Source organism: Protomyctophum parallelum, assembly GCF_964188405.1.
Source record: "Protomyctophum parallelum genome assembly, chromosome: 4".
NCBI lineage: Eukaryota > Metazoa > Chordata > Actinopteri > Myctophiformes > Myctophidae > Protomyctophum > Protomyctophum parallelum.
Genome location: NC_139700.1, coordinates 57,068,720 through 57,091,648, shown reverse-complemented (window position 1 = coordinate 57,091,648; position 22,929 = coordinate 57,068,720). Strand labels below are relative to the sequence as shown.

General features: G+C 46.1%; 1 protein-coding gene across 1 annotated transcript in view; it reads left to right on the top strand.

Annotated features, from left to right (window-relative positions):
- Positions 1 to 22,929, top strand: part of tjp1b (tight junction protein 1b) — a gene marked incomplete at its 3' end in the record, with an annotated part of 74,786 nt that overhangs the window by 25,071 nt on the left and 26,786 nt on the right. Inside the window, exons 14-20 of the mRNA XM_083762914.1 lie at positions 653 to 837; positions 2,553 to 2,648; positions 5,961 to 6,043; positions 10,971 to 11,181; positions 14,143 to 14,243; positions 15,189 to 15,308; positions 16,471 to 16,642. Of these exons, the coding sequence (XP_083619040.1) occupies positions 653 to 837; positions 2,553 to 2,648; positions 5,961 to 6,043; positions 10,971 to 11,181; positions 14,143 to 14,243; positions 15,189 to 15,308; positions 16,471 to 16,642 (968 nt within the window). The remainder of the gene's footprint in view (positions 1 to 652; positions 838 to 2,552; positions 2,649 to 5,960; positions 6,044 to 10,970; positions 11,182 to 14,142; positions 14,244 to 15,188; positions 15,309 to 16,470; positions 16,643 to 22,929) is intronic.

Here is a 22,929-nt window from a genome sequence, read left to right as displayed (position 1 = left end):
AACCAATAAGAACAGGTGATTATAATTATAACCAATAAGAACAGGTGATTATAATTATAACCAATAGGAACAGGTGACTATAGTTATAACCAATAAGAACAGGTGTTTATAATTATAGCCAATAAGAACAGGTGATTATAATTATAGCCAATAAGAACAGGTGACTATAGTTATAACCAATAAGAACAGGTGATTATAATTATAACCAATAAGAACAGGTGACTATAATTATAGCCAATAAGAACAGGTGACTATAATTATAGCCAATAAGAACAGGTGACTATAATTATAGCCAATAAGAACAGGTGATTATAACTATAGCCAATAAGAACAGGTGACTATAGTTATAACCAATAAGAACAGGTGATTATAATTATAACCAATAAGAACAGGTGATTATAACTATAACCAATAAGAACAGGTGATTATAACTATAGCCAATAAGAACAGGTAGAGTTTATAATTATAGCCAATAAGAACAGGTCATTATACCCCACTCGTTAACAGAGCTGTCTATCATCGTTGACATGTTGTACTCGTTAACAGAGCGGAGCAGCTGTCCACCCTCCTGTCTTTAACTGTGTGTGTGTGTGCGTGTGTGTGTGCGTGTGTGCGTGTGTGCGTGTGCGTGTGCGTGTGTGTGTGTATGCAGAGCGGAGCAGCTCTCCAGCGTGCAGTACACCCTCCCCAAGACAGCAGGGGGCGACAGAGCAGACTTCTGGAGGTTCAGAGGCCTTCGCTCCTCCAAGAGGAACCTGAGGAAGAGTCGAGAGGACCTATCAGCGCAGCCCGTCCAGACCAAGTTCCCAGCCTATGAGAGGGTGGTGCTCAGAGAAGGTAGGTCACATGACCATTAGTTCCCAGCCAATGAGAGGGTGGTGCTTAGAGAAGGTAGGTCACATGACCATTAGTTCCCAGCCAATGAGAGGGTGGTGCTTAGAGAAGGTAGGTCACATGACCATTAGTTCCCAGCCAATGAGAGGGTGGTGCTTAGAGAAGGTAGGTCACATGACCATTAGTTCCCAGCCAATGAGAGGGTGGTGCTCAGAGAAGGTAGGTCACATGACCATTAGTTCCCAGCCAATGAGAGGGTGGTGCTTAGAGAAGGTAGGTCACATGACCATTAGTTCCCAGCCAATGAGAGGGTGGTGCTCAGAGAAGGTAGGTCACATGACCATTAGTTCCCAGCCTATGAGAGGGTGGTGCTTAGAGAAGGTAGGTCACATGACCATTAGTTCCCAGCCAATGAGAGGGTGGTGCTCAGAGAAGGTAGGTCACATGACCATTAGTTCCCAGCCTATGAGAGGGTGGTGCTTAGAGAAGGTAGGTCACATGACCATTAGTTCCCAGCCAATGAGAGGGTGGTGCTCAGAGAAGGTAGGTCACATGACCATTAGTTCCCAGCCTATGAGAGGGTGGTGCTTAGAGAAGGTAGGTCACATGACCATTAGTTCCCAGCCAATGAGAGGGTGGTGCTCAGAGAAGGTAGGTCACATGACCATTAGTTCCCAGCCTATGAGAGGGTGGTGCTCAGAGAAGGTAGGTCACATGACCATTAGTTCCCAGCCAATGAGAGGGTGGTGCTTAGAGAAGGTAGGTCACATGACCATTAGTTCCCAGCCAATGAGAGGGTGGTGCTTAGAGAAGGTAGGTCACATGACCATTAGTTCCCAGCCAATGAGAGGGTGGTGCTTAGAGAAGGTAGGTCACATGACCATTAGTTCCCAGCCAATGAGAGGGTGGTGCTTAGAGAAGGTAGGTCACATGACCATTAGTTCCCAGCCAATGAGAGGGTGGTGCTTAGAGAAGGTAGGTCACATGACCATTAGTTCCCAGCCTATGAGAGGGTGGTGCTCAGAGAAGGTAGGTCACATGACCATTAGTTCCCAGCCTATGAGAGGGTGGTGCTCAGAGAAGGTAGGTCACATGACCATTAGTTCCCAGCCTATGAGAGGGTGGTGCTTAGAGAAGGTAGGTCACATGACCATTAGTTCCCAGCCTATGAGAGGGTGGTGCTTAGAGAAGGTAGGTCACATGACCATTAGTTCCCAGCCTATGAGAGGGTGGTGCTTAGAGAAGGTAGGTCACATGACCATTAGTTCCCAGCCAATGAGAGGTCGAAGTATCTTCGTCTTTTCTATTAGTAACGCCCGACGCCGAGGACGAAGTATTGTCCAAAAGACGACGTTTATTGTTACGAAAACGGATGGCATCGCCCCACAGCCTGAGGCCTGTATGATGATATTAAATTATATTATATTATATTCTCCAGCTGGGTTCCTGAGGCCTGTATGGTGATATTAAATGATATTATATTATATTTTCCAGCTGGGTTCCTGAGGCCTGAATGGTGATATTAAATGATATTATATTATATTCTCCAGCTGGGTTCCTGAGGCCTGTATGGTGATATTAAATGATATTATGTTATATTCTCCAGCTGGGTTCCTGAGGCCTGTATGGTGATATTAAATGATATTATATTATATTTTCCAGCTGGGTTCCTGAGGCCTGTATGGTGATATTAAATGATATTATGTTATATTTTCCAGCTGGGTTCCTGAGGCCTGTGGTGATATTTGGTCCCATCGCCGACGTGGCTCGAGAAAAACTTGCAAGAGAAGAGCCAGATATTTATGAGCTAGCCAGTAAGTCCACCTCACTGACCTACTGATCACATCTCACTAGCTCTACTGTTGATCACCTGATCACATCTGATCACATCTGATCACATCTCACTAGCTCTACTGTTGATCACCTGATCACATCTGATCACATCTCACTAGCTCTACTGTTGATCACCTGATCACATCTGATCACATCTGATCACATCTCACTAGACCTACTGTTGATCACATCTGATCACATCTGATCACATCTCACTAGCCTTACTGTTAATCACCTGATCACATCTCACTAGCTCTACTGTTAATCACATCTGATCACATCTCACTAGCCTTACTGTTAATCACCTGATCACATCTGATCACATCTCACTAGCCTTACTGTTAATCACCTGATCACATCTGATCACATCTGATCACATCTCACTAGACCTACTGTTGATCACATCTGATCACATCTGATCACATCTCACTAGCCTTACTGTTAATCACCTGATCACATCTGATCACATCTGATCACATCTCACTAGACCTACTGTTGATCACATCTGATCACATCTGATCACATCTCACTAGCCTTACTGTTAATCACCTGATCACATCTGATCACATCTGATCACATCTGATCATTATTCCCTACAGATATTCATGAGCTAGTCAGTAAGTCAGTGTATCTGTGTCAACTATACAGTACGTCACTACTGTTTCTATCATCACATTCAGTCAGTACTGTTTCTATCATCACATTCAGTCACTACTGTTTCTATCATCACATTCAGTCAGTACTGTTTCTATCATCACATTCAGTCACTACTGTTTCTATCATCACATTCAGTCACTACTGTTTCTATCATCACATTCAGTCAGTACTGTCTCTATCATCACATTCAGTCACTACTGTTTCTATCATCACATTCAGTCACTACTGTTTCTATCATCACATTCAGTCAGTACTGTTTCTATCATCACATTCAGTCACTACTGTTTCTATCATCACATTCAGTCACTACTGTTTCTATCATCACATTCAGTCACTACTGTTTCTATCATCACATTCAGTCACTACTGTTTATATCATCACATTCAGTCAGTACTGTTTCTATCATCACATTCAGTCAGTACTGTTTCTATCATCACATTCAGTCACTACTGTTTATATCATCACATTCAGTCACTACTGTTTCTATCATCACATTCAGTCAGTACTGTTTCTATCATCACATTCAGTCACTACTGTTTCTATCATCACATTCAGTCACTACTGTTTCTATCATCACATTCAGTCAGTACTGTTTCTATCATCACATTCAGTCAGTACTGTTTCTATCATCACATTCAGTCACTACTGTTTCTATCATCACATTCAGTCACTACTGTTTCTATCATCACATTCAGTCACTACTGTTTCTATCATCACATTCAGTCACTACTGTTTCTATCATCACTTCAGTCACTACTGTTTCTATCATCACATTCAGTCACTACTGTTTCTATCATCACATTCAGTCACTACTGTTTCTATCATCACATTCAGTCACTACTGTTTCTATCATCACATTCAGTCACTACTGTTTCTATCATCACATTCAGTCACTACTGTTTCTATCATCACATTCAGTCACTACTGTTTCTATCAACACATTCAGTCACTACTGTTTCTATCATCACATTCAGTCACTACTGTTTCTATCAACACATTCAGTCACTACTGTTTCTATCATCACATTCAGTCACTACTGTTTCTATCATCACATTCAGTCACTACTGTTTCTATCATCACATTCAGTCACTACTGTTTCTATCATCACATTCAGTCACTACTGTTTCTATCATCACATTCAGTCACTACTGTTTCTATCAACACATTCAGTCACTACTGTTTCTATCATCACATTCAGTCACTACTGTTTCTATCATCACATTCAGTCACTACTGTTTCTATCATCACATTCAGTCAGTACTGTTTCTATCATCACATTCAGTCACTACTGTTTCTATCATCACATTCAGTCACTACTGTTTCTATCATCACATTCAGTCACTACTGTTTCTATCATCACATCCAGTCAGTACTGTTTCTATCATCACATTCAGTCAGTACTGTTTCTATCATCACATTCAGTCACTACTGTTTCTATCATCACATTCAGTCACTACTGTTTCTATCATCACATTCAGTCACTACTGTTTCTATCATCACATTCAGTCACTACTGTTTCTATCATCACATTCAGTCACTACTGTTTCTATCATCACATTCAGTCACTACTGTTTCTATCATCACATTCAGTCAGTACTGTTTCTATCATCACATTCAGTCAGTACTGTTTCTATCATCACATTCAGTCACTACTGTTTCTATCATCACATTCAGTCACTACTGTTTCTATCATCACATTCAGTCACTACTGTTTCTATCATCACATTCAGTCACTACTGTTTCTATCATCACATTCAGTCACTACTGTTTATATCATCACATTCAGTCACTACTGTTTCTATCATCACATTCAGTCACTACTGTTTCTATCATCACATTCAGTCACTACTGTTTCTATCATCACATTCAGTCACTACTGTTTCTATCATCACATTCAGTCACTACTGTTTCTATCATCACATTCAGTCAGTACTGTTTCTATCATCACATTCAGTCACTACTGTTTCTATCATCACATTCAGTCACTACTGTTTCTATCATCACATTCAGTCACTACTGTTTCTATCATCACATTCAGTCACTACTGTTTCTATCATCACATTCAGTCAGTACTGTTTCTATCATCACATTCAGTCAGTACTGTTTCTATCATCACATTCAGTCACTACTGTTTCTATCATCACATTCAGTCACTACTGTTTCTATCATCACATTCAGTCAGTACTGTTTCTATCATCACATTCAGTCACTACTGTTGTCTGTATCATCAGTACTGTCAGTACTGCTGTCTGTACCATCAGATCTTTAAGTCAGTACTGTAACTGTCTTTACCATCAGGTCAGTACTGTCAGTACTGTTGTCTGTATAATCAGTACTGTCAGTACTGTTGTCTGTATCATCAGTACTGTCAGTACCGTTGTCTTTACCACCAGGTCAGTACTGTCAGTACTGTTGTCTGTACCATCAGGTCAGTACTGTCAGTACTGTTGTCTGTATCATCAGGTCAGTACTGTCAGTACTGTTGTCTGTATCTTTAAGTCAGTACTGTAACTGTCTGTACCATCAGGTCAGTACTGTCAGTACCGTTGTCTGTACCATCAGGTCAGTACTGTCAGTACCGCTGTCTGTATCATCAGGTCTTTCTGTATCTCAGCATCTTTCCTCGTGTCTTCCAGAAAGTGAACCTCGGGATGCAGGAACTGACCAGCGCAGTTCAGGAATCATCCGTCTTCACACCATCAAGCAGATCATTGACAGAGTAAGGATTTAATTATATGCTATTTGTATTATCGTTATGTCATAATTTAATTATGAACCCAGCGGATCGATGAGTCCTTTCCCAGATCGAGGTGTTCGATCTGTGTTAACCCATTCTGAACGGGAACCCATGTTGGTGTTAGCATCATGTCATGCTTTAGCTATTTAAAAATAGCAGATCTACAAGCTCATATCGCGCCACTGAGTGGCGCGATACGAGCTTGTAGGTCTGCTATTTTTGAAAAATCGAAGAACGACTGACATTTTTATAGAATCTGATCTCAGGTCAGAATGGGTTAATCAGACCAGTGTGTGTCCCAGTGGAAACCTCGTATGAATCTGATCTCAGGTCAGAATGGGTTAATATTATTATATAAGGTAACCCTGGCTCCTACATTGTTATTACTTTCGCAAGCAGAGCGAGCAAAGTACTAGTTTGGTCCAGGACGACATTCGATGTGTATGCACCGTCCGATCATATGACGTAATGACTACTTGTGCCTGATACGGCAGTGGTGTCAGATTACATACATGTATACACAGGAGCATTACCTTTAATAGATTACATACATGTATACACAGGAGCATTACCTTTAATCCTCCCAACACTAAAACATATCGTCATTATTACAGATTACATACATGTATACACAGGAGCATTAACTTTAATCCTCCCGGCACTAAAAACATATCGTCATTACGTCACCAATGAAAACCAATTACACCCTGGCATTAGCTCCTTTAATCCACATCTTTAATACGTCATTATTGAGAGCTAGTTGTACCAGTTATATCCTGACGCATAGGAGGCCTTAAGTATGTTTCACCACTTTCAATTGAAACGGGCCTCCACCCCCAGGGGGGCCTCAACAAAATAATGATGTCATAGGTATATGGGGGCCTCATATTTGGTATTGAAACGGGCCTCCACTCTTGAAATGTACAATCCGAAGTGATATTGCCCTGTTTGTCCCTGTTTAAGTGTGGATTTGATGTCTTCTAAAAGAAAAAGGACTATACAGAGACATTGGAGTTGGAGCCACATGGAGGGGGGATGAGGGAGGGAAGAGGGGGGGATGAGGGGGGGATGAGGGGGGGATGAGGGAGGGAAGAGGGGGGGAAAAAAAAGAAATCCTGGGAATTGCTGCTCTTTCCAAATAAAAACAAATATTATCAAAAAAAAAAAGAAACAGGCCTCCAGATTCCTAAGGCCGCCCCTGAGAACACACAAACACACCAAGCTGGCCATAGGGGGCGCTAGCTCCCCTCAAAGAGCCAGAATGCAAAATGCTTGTCATTCAGCCTCACTTTGAGTTGCTCAGTGGACTGTCTCTCACACAGCGATATGGAGAAGAATAGCACACCCGCGTGACGTGAGCAGCACTGTTATCACCATACACAAGTAAGACGCGCAAACGCGGGAAGCGAACGCAGCTCGTGTGTGTGTGTGTGTGTGTGTGTGGGTGTGTGTGCTACAGCTGCGCCCTGTGTGTGTGTGTGTGTGTGTGCTACAGCTGCGCCCTCTGGTGGCGGGCGGGTGGTGTAACAGCGGGACACACACACACACACACACACACACACACAGACATTCAGCCCTTGCTGTCATAGTAAGTGGCTCACTGTGTTCGCAATCACATTCCGTGCTCAGCCAGTCAGCTTGAGCACATTCCGCGCACGCACGCACACACACACACACACAAACACACACACACACACACACACACACAGCCTCAAAATACAACACAGCTCAGTGTTAGGGAACGCTGTAGCAATTTACAATGTAGGCATTTAGCAGACGCTCTTAATCCAGAGTGACTTACATTAAGCAAGAACAAAAAGCATGGGAATACATCACATAAAAACATTTATCATGAAACATGTGTAAGCTAAGAACGTAACAGTGGAATATCTATATAATGAAACTATATTATAAACTATACATATATACTATACTATGCTATACGTGTGGAAGACCCATAGATCCATAGACCCATAGATCCATAGACCCATAGACCCCAAGGTAGCCGCAATGAAGTAATAAATATAGCAATAGAGTTCAAAGGGTGCAGATGAAGAACAGCTGCACTAATTGGCGTCGTTAAGGCGTGCATGGCAACAGTTTGTGTCTCGTGTGATGTCACAGCAGAAGATATAAGATGATGCACCGTATTGAAAATTACTGTAGACGTCGAGAGAGAAGAGAGAGAGACAGACAGAGACAGACGGAGACAGACGGACAGACAGACGGACAGACGGACAGACGGAGTGATGTTGTCTTGGACCGTTTCCAAAGCAGGAGGACCAAAGCGAGTCCTTCATGTTGCTGTAGCAGTGAGGAACAAACTGTATTCCTTTGGAGGCTACTGTTATGGAATTACCTTCAACAACATGGAACAGATGGATGTCCATGTCTTCAACACAGTGTCTTTATGCTGGAAGAAGTTACCTCCAGTGGAACCAGGAAGAGGAGACGGTGACCTTGAGGTTCCATTCAAGCGCTGCGCCCACACAGCTGTGTTGGTTGAAGATACAGTCTACATCTGGGGAGGGGAGCCTTACTGCAATGTGCTTTATGCATTTGATGTTGACGCCCACAGATGGTTTCAACCCAGGGTTTCTGGGACTGTTCCAGAGGGGAGGAGCTACCACTCAGCCTGTGTGTTGGAGAAGGTCATGTTTATCCATGGAGGACTAGAGCTGACTAGATTGACTAATGACATGTACAAGTTGGACACCAGCACAATGGTCTGGACTTTAATTAACACCAGAGGAACTCCACCTCCTGATTCACACCGTCACTCTGCTACCATCATTGGTACCAAGATGTTTGTATTCGGGGGCGGGAGGGGGCCCCAGGAGATCTACAACACCATCAGAGTGTTTGACACAGAGACAAACGCTTGGCTGGACACACCTTCTGCACAACTTCTACCAGAAGGACGCTGTGGTCATTCAGCATTTATCTACAATGGAGAGCTGTACATATTTGGTGGCTGGAACGATAACCAGAACTTCAATGATGTGTGGAAATTCAGTCCAGAGACCTTCTCCTGGAAGAAGGTTGAGCCCAAGTGGAAAGGACCCAAGTGGAAAGGACCATGTCCAATGCATGGTATGTGCTGTTGCATTGTGGGAGATCGTGTCATCTTTGGAGGATCCAAAGGAGAGCAAACTATCTCTGATGAGCTGTTCATCTTAGACTTGAGTCCTCGCCTTAAGACGTTATGTAAGATAGAAGTCATTCAGTACGCTCTGGACCAATCAGAACTCCCACACGACATCAGGTGGGAACTGGCAGCCATGACAACCAACGACAACAGACGACAACAACAATAACAACCGAGACCACATTCCAGACGAAGGAACAGCAGAAAGATCAATAAATTATGGATCAACATCTCATCCCACCTGATGGTGAGCCACCTCTCAGCATCACTTACTGAGATTCAAACCTCAGGAGACTCCTTCTCTCCAGGCAGGCTCTCTAACCATTCAGCTAGGCATCAAACAATGACAATTGTTCCGTCCAACACAATGCGGTGGAAACACAAACCTGTGTCTGTATGTTCCAAACTGAACACGGTGGAACTCTCTTTATTGTGTATTTATTTCTATGATCTTTTTTTATTTAAAGGACCAAGGAGTCCTGAAAGGACTTGGTCCTTTATTGTTATTGTTAGTTTTTTTTTTTCCAAAAGGGGCGCAAAGTAACCACAGTATACCGCTAATCAACTTACACATTACATATACAGTACATATACATAGTCATAGAGGCATTTCCTTTAATCCACCCGACACTGAACGACATATACGTTACCATCGAAAGCCGTCGCTTTTACCATACTTCACAATACTACTTTTTTTACCTCCAAAAACTAGTTACGTAGCAAATAGCTAAACCTAATAATTCAATGTTCTTTCACAGAGAAGCTGAGATTTGACAGTTTGTAGCGGTCGACAGTACTTGCGCGCTCTGCTCGCGCACTAGTAGGCCATTTATGGCCTACTTGTGTGCAACAAGCAAGTAGGCACTCGACAGAGTGCACTTCTAGTTATTGTTATTGTTATATTAACCCATTTTGGGCGGGAACCCATTTTGATGTTAGCATTATGTTATAATATTGCTATTGAAAAATATCAGATCTACAAGCTCGTAGCGCGCCACCGAGTGGCGCGCTACGAGCTTGTAGGTCTGATATTTTTGAAAAATCGAAGAACGACTGACATAGAAACTTAGAACCTTTGCAGAAGACTGTCAGGATGTAGAAGACATTTTTAGAATCTGAATTCGCGGTCCTGGACATCACCCCCAACGCGGTGTTAATATTATCATATAACCTACAGGATAAACACGCCGTCCTGGACATCACCCCCAACGCCGTGTTAACAGATTCTATACATAGGACGTCTGAGAACGTCATAAGGATCCCGAAAGATTGGTGCCTCTGACGTGTGAGGACGTCCTAGCGACGTCCCAGCGACGTCCCAGTGACGTCCCAGCGACGCAAGAATATTAGGAATTTTCCTATTATTTTGTTTTGGCATTTCGCTTTTCGCTTGCCGTATGCTAACGCTCAGTGCAACTATTAGCTTGTCATTGACTCCCATGTTAGCGAGGCGGAAAGAATGACTCGTATCTCCTAATCCAGGGCGCTCTCCGCGGTGATGAATAGAGCGATATGCTGGTGCTTCATTTCTGCGCCTCATCCGTCTCTCCCGCAAAATATGAACGCTTTTTGGAGCGTAAAACAATATATTAAGATGATCGGGGATCTGAGGTCCCTTTGTAAAGTCAACTTTTTTAGGCAAGTGTTTCCTGTTTCATGGCTTTCAAAGTAAAAGCGATCAGACAACTCTGGCACTCTATAGCCTTTATTTTGAAGGCACTCCCGGTACTAAATGTGTTAATATTATCATATAACCTACAGGATAAACACGCGGTCCTGGACATCACCCCCAACGCGGTGGACAGGCTGAACTACGCCCAGTGGTATCCCATCGTGGTGTTCCTCAACCCGGACAACAAGCAGGGCGTGAAGACCATGAGGACCAGGCTCTGTGTGGAGAGCAGGAAGAGCGCCCGGAAACTCTACGAGAGAGCCATCAAACTGAGGAAGAACAACCACCACCTGTTTACTAGTAAATATAACTATTACATTATTATAACTCTAGAACAACCACCACCTGTTTACTAGTAAATATAACTATTACATTATTATAAACTCTAGAACAACCACCACCTGTTTACTAGTAAATATAACTATTACATTATTATAAACTCTAGAACAACCACCACCTGTTTACTAGTAAATATAACTATTACATTATTATAAACTCTACAGAACAACCACCACCTGTTTACTAGTAAATATAACTATTACATTATTATAAACTCTACAGAACAACCACCACCTGTTTACTAGTAAATATAACTATTACATTATTATAAACTCTATAACAACCACCATCTGTTTACTAGTAAATATAACTATTACATTATTATAAACTCTACAGAACAACCACCACCTGTTTACTAGTAAATATAACTATTACATTATTATAAACTCTACAGAACAACCACCACCTGTTTACTAGTAAATATAACTATTACATTATTATAAACTCTACAGAACAACCACCACCTGTTTACTAGTAAATATAACTATTACATTATTATAAACTCTACGATAGAGATATCAAACTGAGGAAGAACAATCACTTCCTGTTTAACAGGATCACTCATTGACTTTAGAAATCGTTGAACTCTAGCAGTCGGTCTAACAGTGAATGCTCTTTATGGTTTGCTCACACACACACACACACACACACACACACACACACACACACACACACACACACACACACACACACACACAACCTCTTTGTGTTTGAGTTTAAAGCCGGTAGTGAAGTCACTGTATTGTTGGACTCTTTGAAAGCAGCTCAATAGGTTCATTTCTTTGACCTTCAATACGATCAAAGGCTTTCTCTGCGTCATCTTGGCTACAGCTCAACTGAACATGGTGGAGAAAACCACACACGTGTTTTACTGAAGTAAAAGTATCTATACTGCAGTATAAGTACTGGGTTAGTAGTAAAAGTATCTATACTGCAGTAGAAGTACTGGGTTAGTAGTAAAAGTATCTATACTGCAGTAGAAGTACTGAGTTAGTAGTAAAAGTATCTATACTGCAGTAGAAGTACTGGGTTAGTAGTAAAAGTATCTATACTGCATTATAAGTACTGGGTTAGTAGTAAAAGTATCTATACTGCAGTAGAAGTACTGGGTTAGTAGTAAAAGTATCTATACTGCAGTATAAGTACTGGGTTAGTAGTAAAAGTATCTATACTGCAGTAGAAGTACTGGGTTAGTAGTAAAAGTATCTATACTGCAGTAGAAGTACTGGGTTAGCAGTAAAAGTATCTATACTGCAGTAGAAGTACTGGGTTAGCAGTAAAAGTATCTATACTGCAGTAGAAGTACTGGGTTAGCAGTAAAAGTATCTATACTGCAGTAGAAGTACTGGGTTAGTAGTAAAAGTATCTATACTGCAGTAGAAGTACTGGGTTAGCAGTAAAAGTATCAATACTGCAGTAGAAGTACTGGGTTAGCAGTAAAAGTATCTATACTGCAGTAGAAGTACTGGGTTAGCAGTAAAAGTATCTATACTGCAGTATAAGTACTGGGTTAGTAGTAAAAGTATCTATACTGCAGTAGAAGTACTGGGTTAGCAGTAAAAGTATCTATACTGCAGTAGAAGTACTGGGTTAGCAGTAAAAGTATCTATACTGCAGTAGAAGTACTGGATTAGCAGTAAAAGTATCTATACTGCAGTAGAAGTACTGGGTTAGCAGTAAAAGTATCTATACTGCAGTAGAAGTACTGGGTTAGTAGTAAAAGTATCTATACTGCAGTAGAAGTACTGGGTTAGCAGTAAAAGTATCAATACTGCAGTAGAAGTACTGGGTTAGCAGTAAAAGTATCTATACTGCAGTAGAAGTACTGGGTTAGCAGTAAAAGTATCTATACTGCAGTAGAAGTACTGGGTTAGCAGTAAAAGTATCTATACTGCAGTAGAAGTACTGGGTTAGCAGTAAAAGTATCTATACTGCAGTAGAAGTACTGGGTTAGCAGTAAAAGTATCTATACTGCAGTAGAAGTACTGGGTTAGCAGTAAAAGTATCTATACTGCAGTAGAAGTACTGGGTTAGTAGTAAAAGTATCAATACTGCAGCGTAGAACAACCCCTACCGCCTAAACCCTACCAAGTAAAAGTATTAACCAAATCTGATCGGGAACCCCTTTTGCATTATGTTATACTTTAGCTATTGAAAAATAGCAGATCTACAAGCTCGGTGGCGCGCTACAAGCTTGTGGGTCTGCTATTTTTGAAAAATTGTAAAAATGCGGCATAAATCTTTGAATATATTTTCTTTCAGAGCGAGCATCAGGTCTAAACGTATCAATACCGCAACGTTGAAGCATTCGGTTAGAAGTACAAGTCCGGAATTAAAAAAATAAACTTGATTCTACAACAGGTCGTTAAGAGGAAGCAATCTGATTGGTTGAAACAGCCTTCTAGCCGGTGGTTTAACCAGCACACACCACCACCTAATCAAAACAAAGAATTCAGCTGCTCTGTTCTCCCAGAGCGCTAGCAAACTCGGTGGCTAGGCTAGCTAGTTTCTTTGGACATTTGTGGTCGTAGTGACTGCATCTGTCATTAAAAAAATATTTTTTTTCAGCGATTCTCTTTGTTTTAAGGGTAACTGTTGTAGAATAGCAATATTACACTCGAGGGTGTTGTTTAACGTGATTATTGCCACTTCAGTGATGCTTGCGGAACTCGACTTCGTCTCGTTCCTGACCGCATCACTGTCGTGGCAATAATCACGTTAAACAACACCCTCTCGTGTAATATTGCTTAAGTAAATGTAACGTATTGATATCAAAACATGTACTTAAAGTACCAAAAGTAGAAAGTACTACTTGTGCAGATTGTCCCATTTCACTATAGTTTTCAAATGTTTAAAAAAAAACGGTTACTGCCATGTGTGTAAATGTGTGTAAATGTGTGTAAATGTGAATGTGTTCCACAGCCACCATCAACATGAACAACATGAATGACGGCTGGTACGGAGCTCTGAAGGAGACCACTCAGCAGCAGCAGAACCAGCTGGTCTGGGTCTCTGAGGGCAAGGTACTGTACCCCCTAACCCCTACCCCCTAACCCCTAAGCCCTACCCCCTACCCCCTAACCCCTAAGCCCTAACCTATAGAACCAGCTGGTCTGGGTCTCTGAGGGCAAGGTAATACCACCCCCTAACCCCTACCCCCTAACCCCTACCCCCTAAGCCCTAAGCCCTAACCTATAGAACCAGCTGGTCTGGGTCTCTGAGGGCAAGGTAATACCACCCCCTAACCCCTACCCCCTAACCCCTAACCTATAGAACCAGCTGGTCTGGGTCTCTGAGGGGAAGGTAATACCACCCCCTAACCCCTACCCCCTAACCCCTAACCTATAGAACCAGCTGGTCTGGGTCTCTGAGGGGAAGGTAATACCACCCCCTAACCCCTAACCCCTAAGCCCTACCCCCTACCCCCTACCCCCTAAGCCCTAACCTATAGAACCAGCTGGTCTGGGTCTCTGAGAGAGATCTTTTGAAAATTCCTCTAATCTGGTGTACAGGTGATGACATCATGCACATTTCATGCATAATAGAATTACAAATTCTTTCTTTCTTTATAATGGGAGAATTGGCACTCAGAGCCTAAACTGGTGACCACCAGGTGGCGCTGAAAGAGTTAAGTTGAATTGATTAATTTCTTAACGGCGATTAACATCCCTAATATGAGCCAATCAGGTGCCTTTGATTAGACAAGTTGATCGTTGATGATTGAGTTCAGAGGTCATTATTCAAAAAGATCGACTGTAATGAAATATAACACTTGTTCATAACGGTTCATTCAAATGATGCTGTGTGTGTGTGTGTGTGTGTGTGTGTGTGTGTGTGTGTGTGTGTGTGTGTGTGTGTGTGTGTGTGTGTGTGTGTGTGTGTGTGTGTGCGTGCGTGCGTGCGTGCGTGCGTGCGTGCGTGCGTGCGTGCGTGCGTGCGTGCGTGCGTGCGTGCGTGTGCCTCGTCAGGCGGACGGGGCTCCAGAAGACGACCTGGACATCCATGACGACCGTCTGTCCTACCTGTCGGCTCCGGGCAGCGAATACAGCATGTACAGTACGGACAGTAGACACACCTCTGACTACGAGGTTAGTACAGTACAGTACAGACACTGTACTGTACACGGTGTAGGAGCTATCCATGGTGCTGAAGTGTGTAACACTGTAGGAGCTATCCATGGTGCTGAAGTGTGTAACACTGTGTAGGAGCTATCCATGGTGCTATAGTGTGTAACACTGTGTGGGAGCTATCCATGGTGCTGAAGTTTGTAACACTGTAGGAGCTATCCATGGTGCTGAAGTGTGTAACACTGTAGGAGCTATCCATGGTGCTGCAGTGTGTAACACTGTAGGAGCTATCCATGGTGCTGCAGTGTGTAACACTGTAGGAGCTATCCATGGTGCTGAAGTGTGTAACACTGTGTAGGAGCTATCCATGGTGCTGAAGTGTGTAACACTGTGTAGGAGCTATCCATGGTGCTGAAGTGTGTAACACTGTAGGAGCTATCCATGGTGCTGAAGTGTGTAACACTGTGTAGGAGCTATCCATGGTGCTGAAGTGTGTAACACTGTGTAGGAGCTATCCATGGTGCTGAAGTGTGTAACACTGTAGGAGCTATCCATGGTGCTGAAGTGTGTAACACTGTAGGAGCTATCCATGGTGCTGAAGTGTGTAACACTGTAGGAGCTATCCATGGTGCTGCAGTGTGTAACACAGTAGGAGCTATCCATGGTGCTGAAGTGTGTAACACTGTAGGAGCTATCCATGGTGCTGAAGTGTGTAACACTGTAGGAGCTATCCAAGTTGCTGAAGTGTGTAACACTGTAGGAGCTATCCATGGTGCTGAAGTGTGTAACACTGTAGGAGCTATCCATGGTGCTGAAGTGTGTAACACTGTAGGAGCTATCCATGGTGCTGAAGTGTGTAACACTGTAGGAGCTATCCATGGTGCTGAAGTGTGTAACACTGTAGGACCTATCCATGGTGCTGAAGTGTGTAACACTGTAGGAGCTATCCATGGTGCTGAAGTGTGTAACACTGTAGGAGCTATCCATGGTGCTGAAGTGTGTAACACTGTGTAGGAGCTATCCATGGTGCTGAAGTGTGTAACACTGTAGGAGCTATCCATGGTGCTGCAGTGTGAAACACTGTGTAGGAGCTATCCATGGTGCTGCAGTGTGTAACACTGTGTAGGAGCTATCCATGGTGCTGAATTGTTTAACAATTTGGGGTCAACGTTTTTTTCTCCAGGACACGGACACGGAGGGCGGGGCTTACACGGACCAGGAGCTGGACGAGACCCTGAACGACGGGGAGGGGGGCCTTCTGCCCACGGAGCCCGCCATCACACGCTCCTCGGAGCCGGTCCGAGACGACCCGCCGGGCATCATCCAGGACGGCTCGGGGTCCGGGTACCACCCGGGTAAGACCCTATACCGTTATCTATATATACATCATCCAGGACGGCTCGGGGTCCGGATACCACCCGGGTAAGACCCTATAGCGTTATCTATATATATACATCATCCAGGACGGCTCGGGGTCCGGGTACCACCCGGGTAAGACCCTATCTTTATATACCCCATCATCCAGGACGGCTCGGGGTCCGGGTACCACCCGGGTAAGACCCTATACCGTTATCTATATATATACATCATCCAGGACGGCTCGGGGTCCGGGTACCACCCGGGTAAGACCCTATCTTTATATACCCCATCATCCAGGACGGCTCGGGGTCCGGGTACCACCCGGGTAAGACCCTATCTTTATATACCCCATCATCCAGGACGGCTCGGGGTCCGGGTACCACCCGGGTAAGACCCCATACCGTTATCTATATATATACATCATCCAGGACGGCTCGGGGTCCGGGTACCACCCGGGTAAGACCCTATCTTTATATACCCCATCATCCAGGACGGCTCGGGGTCCGGGTACCACCCGGGTAAGACCCCATACCGTTATCTATATATATACATCATCCAGGACGGCTCGGGGTCCGGATACCACCCGGGTAAGACCCTATAGCGTTATCTATATATATACATCATCCAGGACGGCTCGGGGTCCGGGTACCACCCGGGTAAGACCCCATACCGTTATCTATATATATACATCATCCAGGACGGCTCAGGGTCCGGATACCACCCGGGTAAGACCCCATACCGTTATCTATATATATACATCATCCAGGACGGCTCGGGGTCCGGGTACCACCCGGGTAAGACCCTATACCGTTATCTATATATATACATCATCCAGGACGGCTCGGGGTCCGGGTACCACCCGGGTAAGACCCTATCTTTATATACCCCATCATCCAGGACGGCTCGGGGTCCGGGTACCACCCGGGTAAGACCCTATCTTTATATACCCCATCATCCAGGACGGCTCGGGGTCCGGGTACCACCCGGGTAAGACCCCATACCGTTATCTATATATATACATCATCCAGGACGGCTCGGGGTCCGGGTACCACCCGGGTAAGACCCTATCTTTATATACCCCATCATCCAGGACGGCTCGGGGTCCGGGTACCACCCGGGTAAGACCCCATACCGTTATCTATATATACATCATCCAGGACGGCTCGGGGTCCGGGTACCACCCGGGTAAGACCCCATACCGTTATCTATATATACATCATCCAGGACGGCTCGGGGTCCGGGTACCACCCGGGTAAGACCCCATACCGTTATCTATATATATACATCATCCAGGACGGCTCGGGGTCCGGGTACCACCCGGGTAAGACCCCATACCGTTATCTATACATATATACATCATCCAGGACGGCTCGGGGTCCGGGTACCACCCGGGTAAGACCCCATACCGTTATCTATATATATACATCATCCAGGACGGCTCGGGGTCCGGGTACCACCCGGGTAAGACCCTACACCGTTATCTATATATATACATCATCCAGGAAGGCTCGGGGTCCGGGTACCACCCGGGTAAGACCCTACACCGTTATCTATATATATACATCATCCAGGACGGCTCGGGGTCCGGGTACCACCCGGGTAAGACCCTATCTTTATATACCCCATCATCCAGGACGGCTCGGGGTCCGGGTACCACCCGGGTAAGACCCTACACCGTTATCTATATATACATCATCCAGGATGGCTCGGGGTCCGGGTACCACCCGGGTAAGACCCTATCTTTATATACCCCATCATCCAGGACGGCTCGGGGTCCGGGTACCACCCGGGTAAGACCCCATACCGTTATCTATATATACATCATCCAGGACGGCTCGGGGTCCGGGTACCACCCGGGTAAGACCCCATACCGTTATCTATATATATACATCATCCAGGACGGCTCGGGGTCCGGGTACCACCCGGGTAAGACCCCATACCGTTATCTATATATATACATCATCCAGGACGGCTCGGGGTCCGGGTACCACCCGGGTAAGACCCTACACCGTTATCTATATATATACATCATCCAGGAAGGCTCGGGGTCCGGGTACCACCCGGGTAAGACCCTACACCGTTATCTATATATATACATCATCCAGGACGGCTCGGGGTCCGGGTACCACCCGGGTAAGACCCTATCTTTATATACCCCATCATCCAGGACGGCTCGGGGTCCGGGTACCACCCGGGTAAGACCCTATCTTTATATACCCCATCATCCAGGACGGCTCGGGGTCCGGGTACCACCCGGGTAAGACCCCATACCGTTATCTATATATACATCATCCAGGACGGCTCGGGGTCCGGGTACCACCCGGGTAAGACCCCATACCGTTATCTATATATATACATCATCCAGGACGGCTCGGGGTCCGGGTACCACCCGGGTAAGACCCCATACCGTTATCTATATATATACATCATCCAGGACGGCTCGGGGTCCGGGTACCACCCGGGTAAGACCCTACACCGTTATCTATATATATACATCATCCAGGACGGCTCGGGGTCCGGGTACCACCCGGGTAAGACCCTACACCGTTATCTATATATATACATCATCCAGGAAGGCTCGGGGTCCGGGTACCACCCGGGTAAGACCCTATCTTTATATACCCCATCATCCAGGACGGCTCGGGGTCCGGGTACCACCCGGGTAAGACCCTACACCGTTATCTATATATACATCATCCAGGATGGCTCGGGGTCCGGGTACCACCCGGGTAAGACCCTATCTTTATATACCCCATCATCCAGGACGGCTCGGGGTCCGGGTACCACCCGGGTAAGACCCTACACCGTTATCTATATATATACATCATCCAGGACGGCTCGGGGTCCGGGTACCACCCGGGTAAGACCCCATACCGTTATCTATATATATACATCATCCAGGACGGCTCGGGGTCCGGGTACCACCCGGGTAAGACCCCATACCGTTATCTATATATATACATCATCCAGGACGGCTCGGGGTCCGGGTACCACCCGGGTAAGACCCTACACCGTTATCTATATATATACATCATCCAGGAAGGCTCGGGGTCCGGGTACCACCCGGGTAAGACCCTATCTTTATATACCCCATCATCCAGGACGGCTCGGGGTCCGGGTACCACCCGGGTAAGACCCTACACCGTTATCTATATATACATCATCCAGGATGGCTCGGGGTCCGGGTACCACCCGGGTAAGACCCTATCTTTATATACCCCATCATCCAGGACGGCTCGGGGTCCGGGTACCACCCGGGTAAGACCCCATACCGTTATCTATATATACATCATCCAGGACGGCTCGGGGTCCGGGTACCACCCGGGTAAGACCCCATACCGTTATCTATATATATACATCATCCAGGACGGCTCGGGGTCCGGGTACCACCCGGGTAAGACCCCATACCGTTATCTATATATATACATCATCCAGGACGGCTCGGGGTCCGGGTACCACCCGGGTAAGACCCCATACCGTTATCTATATATATACATCATCCAGGACGGCTCGGGGTCCGGGTACCACCCGGGTAAGACCCTACACCGTTATCTATATATATACATCATCCAGGAAGGCTCGGGGTCCGGGTACCACCCGGGTAAGACCCTATCTTTATATACCCCATCATCCAGGACGGCTCGGGGTCCGGGTACCACCCGGGTAAGACCCTACACCGTTATCTATATATACATCATCCAGGATGGCTCGGGGTCCGGGTACCACCCGGGTAAGACCCTATCTTTATATACCCCATCATCCAGGACGGCTCGGGGTCCGGGTACCACCCGGGTAAGACCCTACACCGTTATCTATATATATACATCATCCAGGACGGCTCGGGGTCCGGGTACCACCCGGGTAAGACCCCATACCGTTATCTATATATATACATCATCCAGGACGGCTCGGGGTCCGGGTACCACCCGGGTAAGACCCCATACCGTTATCTATATATATACATCATCCAGGACGGCTCGGGGTCCGGGTACCACCCGGGTAAGACCCTACACCGTTATCTATATATATACATCATCCAGGAAGGCTCGGGGTCCGGGTACCACCCGGGTAAGACCCTACACCGTTATCTATATATATACATCATCCAGGACGGCTCGGGGTCCGGGTACCACCCGGGTAAGACCCTATCTTTATATACCCCATCATCCAGGACGGCTCGGGGTCCGGGTACCACCCGGGTAAGACCCTACACCGTTATCTATATATACATCATCCAGGATGGCTCGGGGTCCGGGTACCACCCGGGTAAGACCCTATCTTTATATACCCCATCATCCAGGACGGCTCGGGGTCCGGGTACCACCCGGGTAAGACCCTACACCGTTATCTATATATATACATCATCCAGGACGGCTCGGGGTCCGGATACCACCCGGGTAAGACCCTATACCGTTATCTATATATACATCATCCAGGTCGGCTCGGGGTCCGGGTACCACCCGGGTAAGACCCTACACCGTTATCTATATATATACATCATCCAGGACGGCTCGGGGTCCGGGTACCACCCGGGTAAGACCCTATCTTTATATACCCCATCATCCAGGACGGCTCGGGGTCCGGGTACCACCCGGGTAAGACCCCATACCGTTATCTATATATATACATCATCCAGGACGGCTCGGGGTCCGGGTACCACCCGGGTAAGACCCTACACCGTTATCTATATATATACATCATCCAGGACGGCTCGGGGTCCGGGTACCACCCGGGTAAGACCCCATACCGTTATCTATATATACATCATCCAGGACGGCTCGGGGTCCGGATACCACCCGGGTAAGACCCTATCTTTATATACCCCATCATCCAGGACGGCTCGGGGTCCGGGTACCACCCGGGTAAGACCCCATACCGTTATCTATATATATACATCATCCAGGACGGCTCGGGGTCCGGGTACCACCCGGGTAAGACCCTATCTTTATATACCCCATCATCCAGGACGGCTCGGGGTCCGGGTACCACCCGGGTAAGACCCTATCTTTATATACCCCATCATCCAGGACGGCTCGGGGTCCGGGTACCACCCGGGTAAGACCCCATACCGTTATCTATATATATACATCATCCAGGACGGCTCGGGGTCCGGGTACCACCCGGGTAAGACCATATCTTTATATACCCCATCATCCAGGACGGCTCGGGGTCCGGGTACCACCCGGGTAAGACCCCATACCGTTATCTATATATATACATCATCCAGGAAGGCTCGGGGTCCGGGTACCACCCGGGTAAGACCCTACACCGTTATCTATATATATACATCATCCAGGACGGCTCGGGGTCCGGGTACCACCCGGGTAAGACCCTATCTTTATATACCCCATCATCCAGGACGGCTCGGGGTCCGGGTACCACCCGGGTAAGACCCTACACCGTTATCTATATATACATCATCCAGGATGGCTCGGGGTCCGGGTACCACCCGGGTAAGACCCTATCTTTATATACCCCATCATCCAGGACGGCTCGGGGTCCGGGTACCACCCGGGTAAGACCCCATACCGTTATCTATATATACATCATCCAGGACGGCTCGGGGTCCGGGTACCACCCGGGTAAGACCCCATACCGTTATCTATATATATACATCATCCAGGACGGCTCGGGGTCCGGGTACCACCCGGGTAAGACCCCATACCGTTATCTATATATATACATCATCCAGGACGGCTCGGGGTCCGGGTACCACCCGGGTAAGACCCTACACCGTTATCTATATATATACATCATCCAGGAAGGCTCGGGGTCTGGGTACCACCCGGGTAAGACCCTACACCGTTATCTATATATACATCATCCAGGATGGCTCGGGGTCCGGGTACCACCCGGGTAAGACCCTATCTTTATATACCCCATCATCCAGGACGGCTCGGGGTCCGGGTACCACCCGGGTAAGACCCTACACCGTTATCTATATATATAAATCATCCAGGACGGCTCGGGGTCCGGGTACCACCCGGGTAAGACCCTATCTTTATATACCCCATCATCCAGGACGGCTCGGGGTCCGGGTACCACCCGGGTAAGACCCCATACCGTTATCTATATATACATCATCCAGGACGGCTCGGGGTCCGGGTACCACCCGGGTAAGACCCCATACCGTTATCTATATATATACATCATCCAGGACGGCTCGGGGTCCGGGTACCACCCGGGTAAGACCCTACACCGTTATCTATATATATACATCATCCAGGAAGGCTCGGGGTCCGGGTACCACCCGGGTAAGACCCTACACCGTTATCTATATATA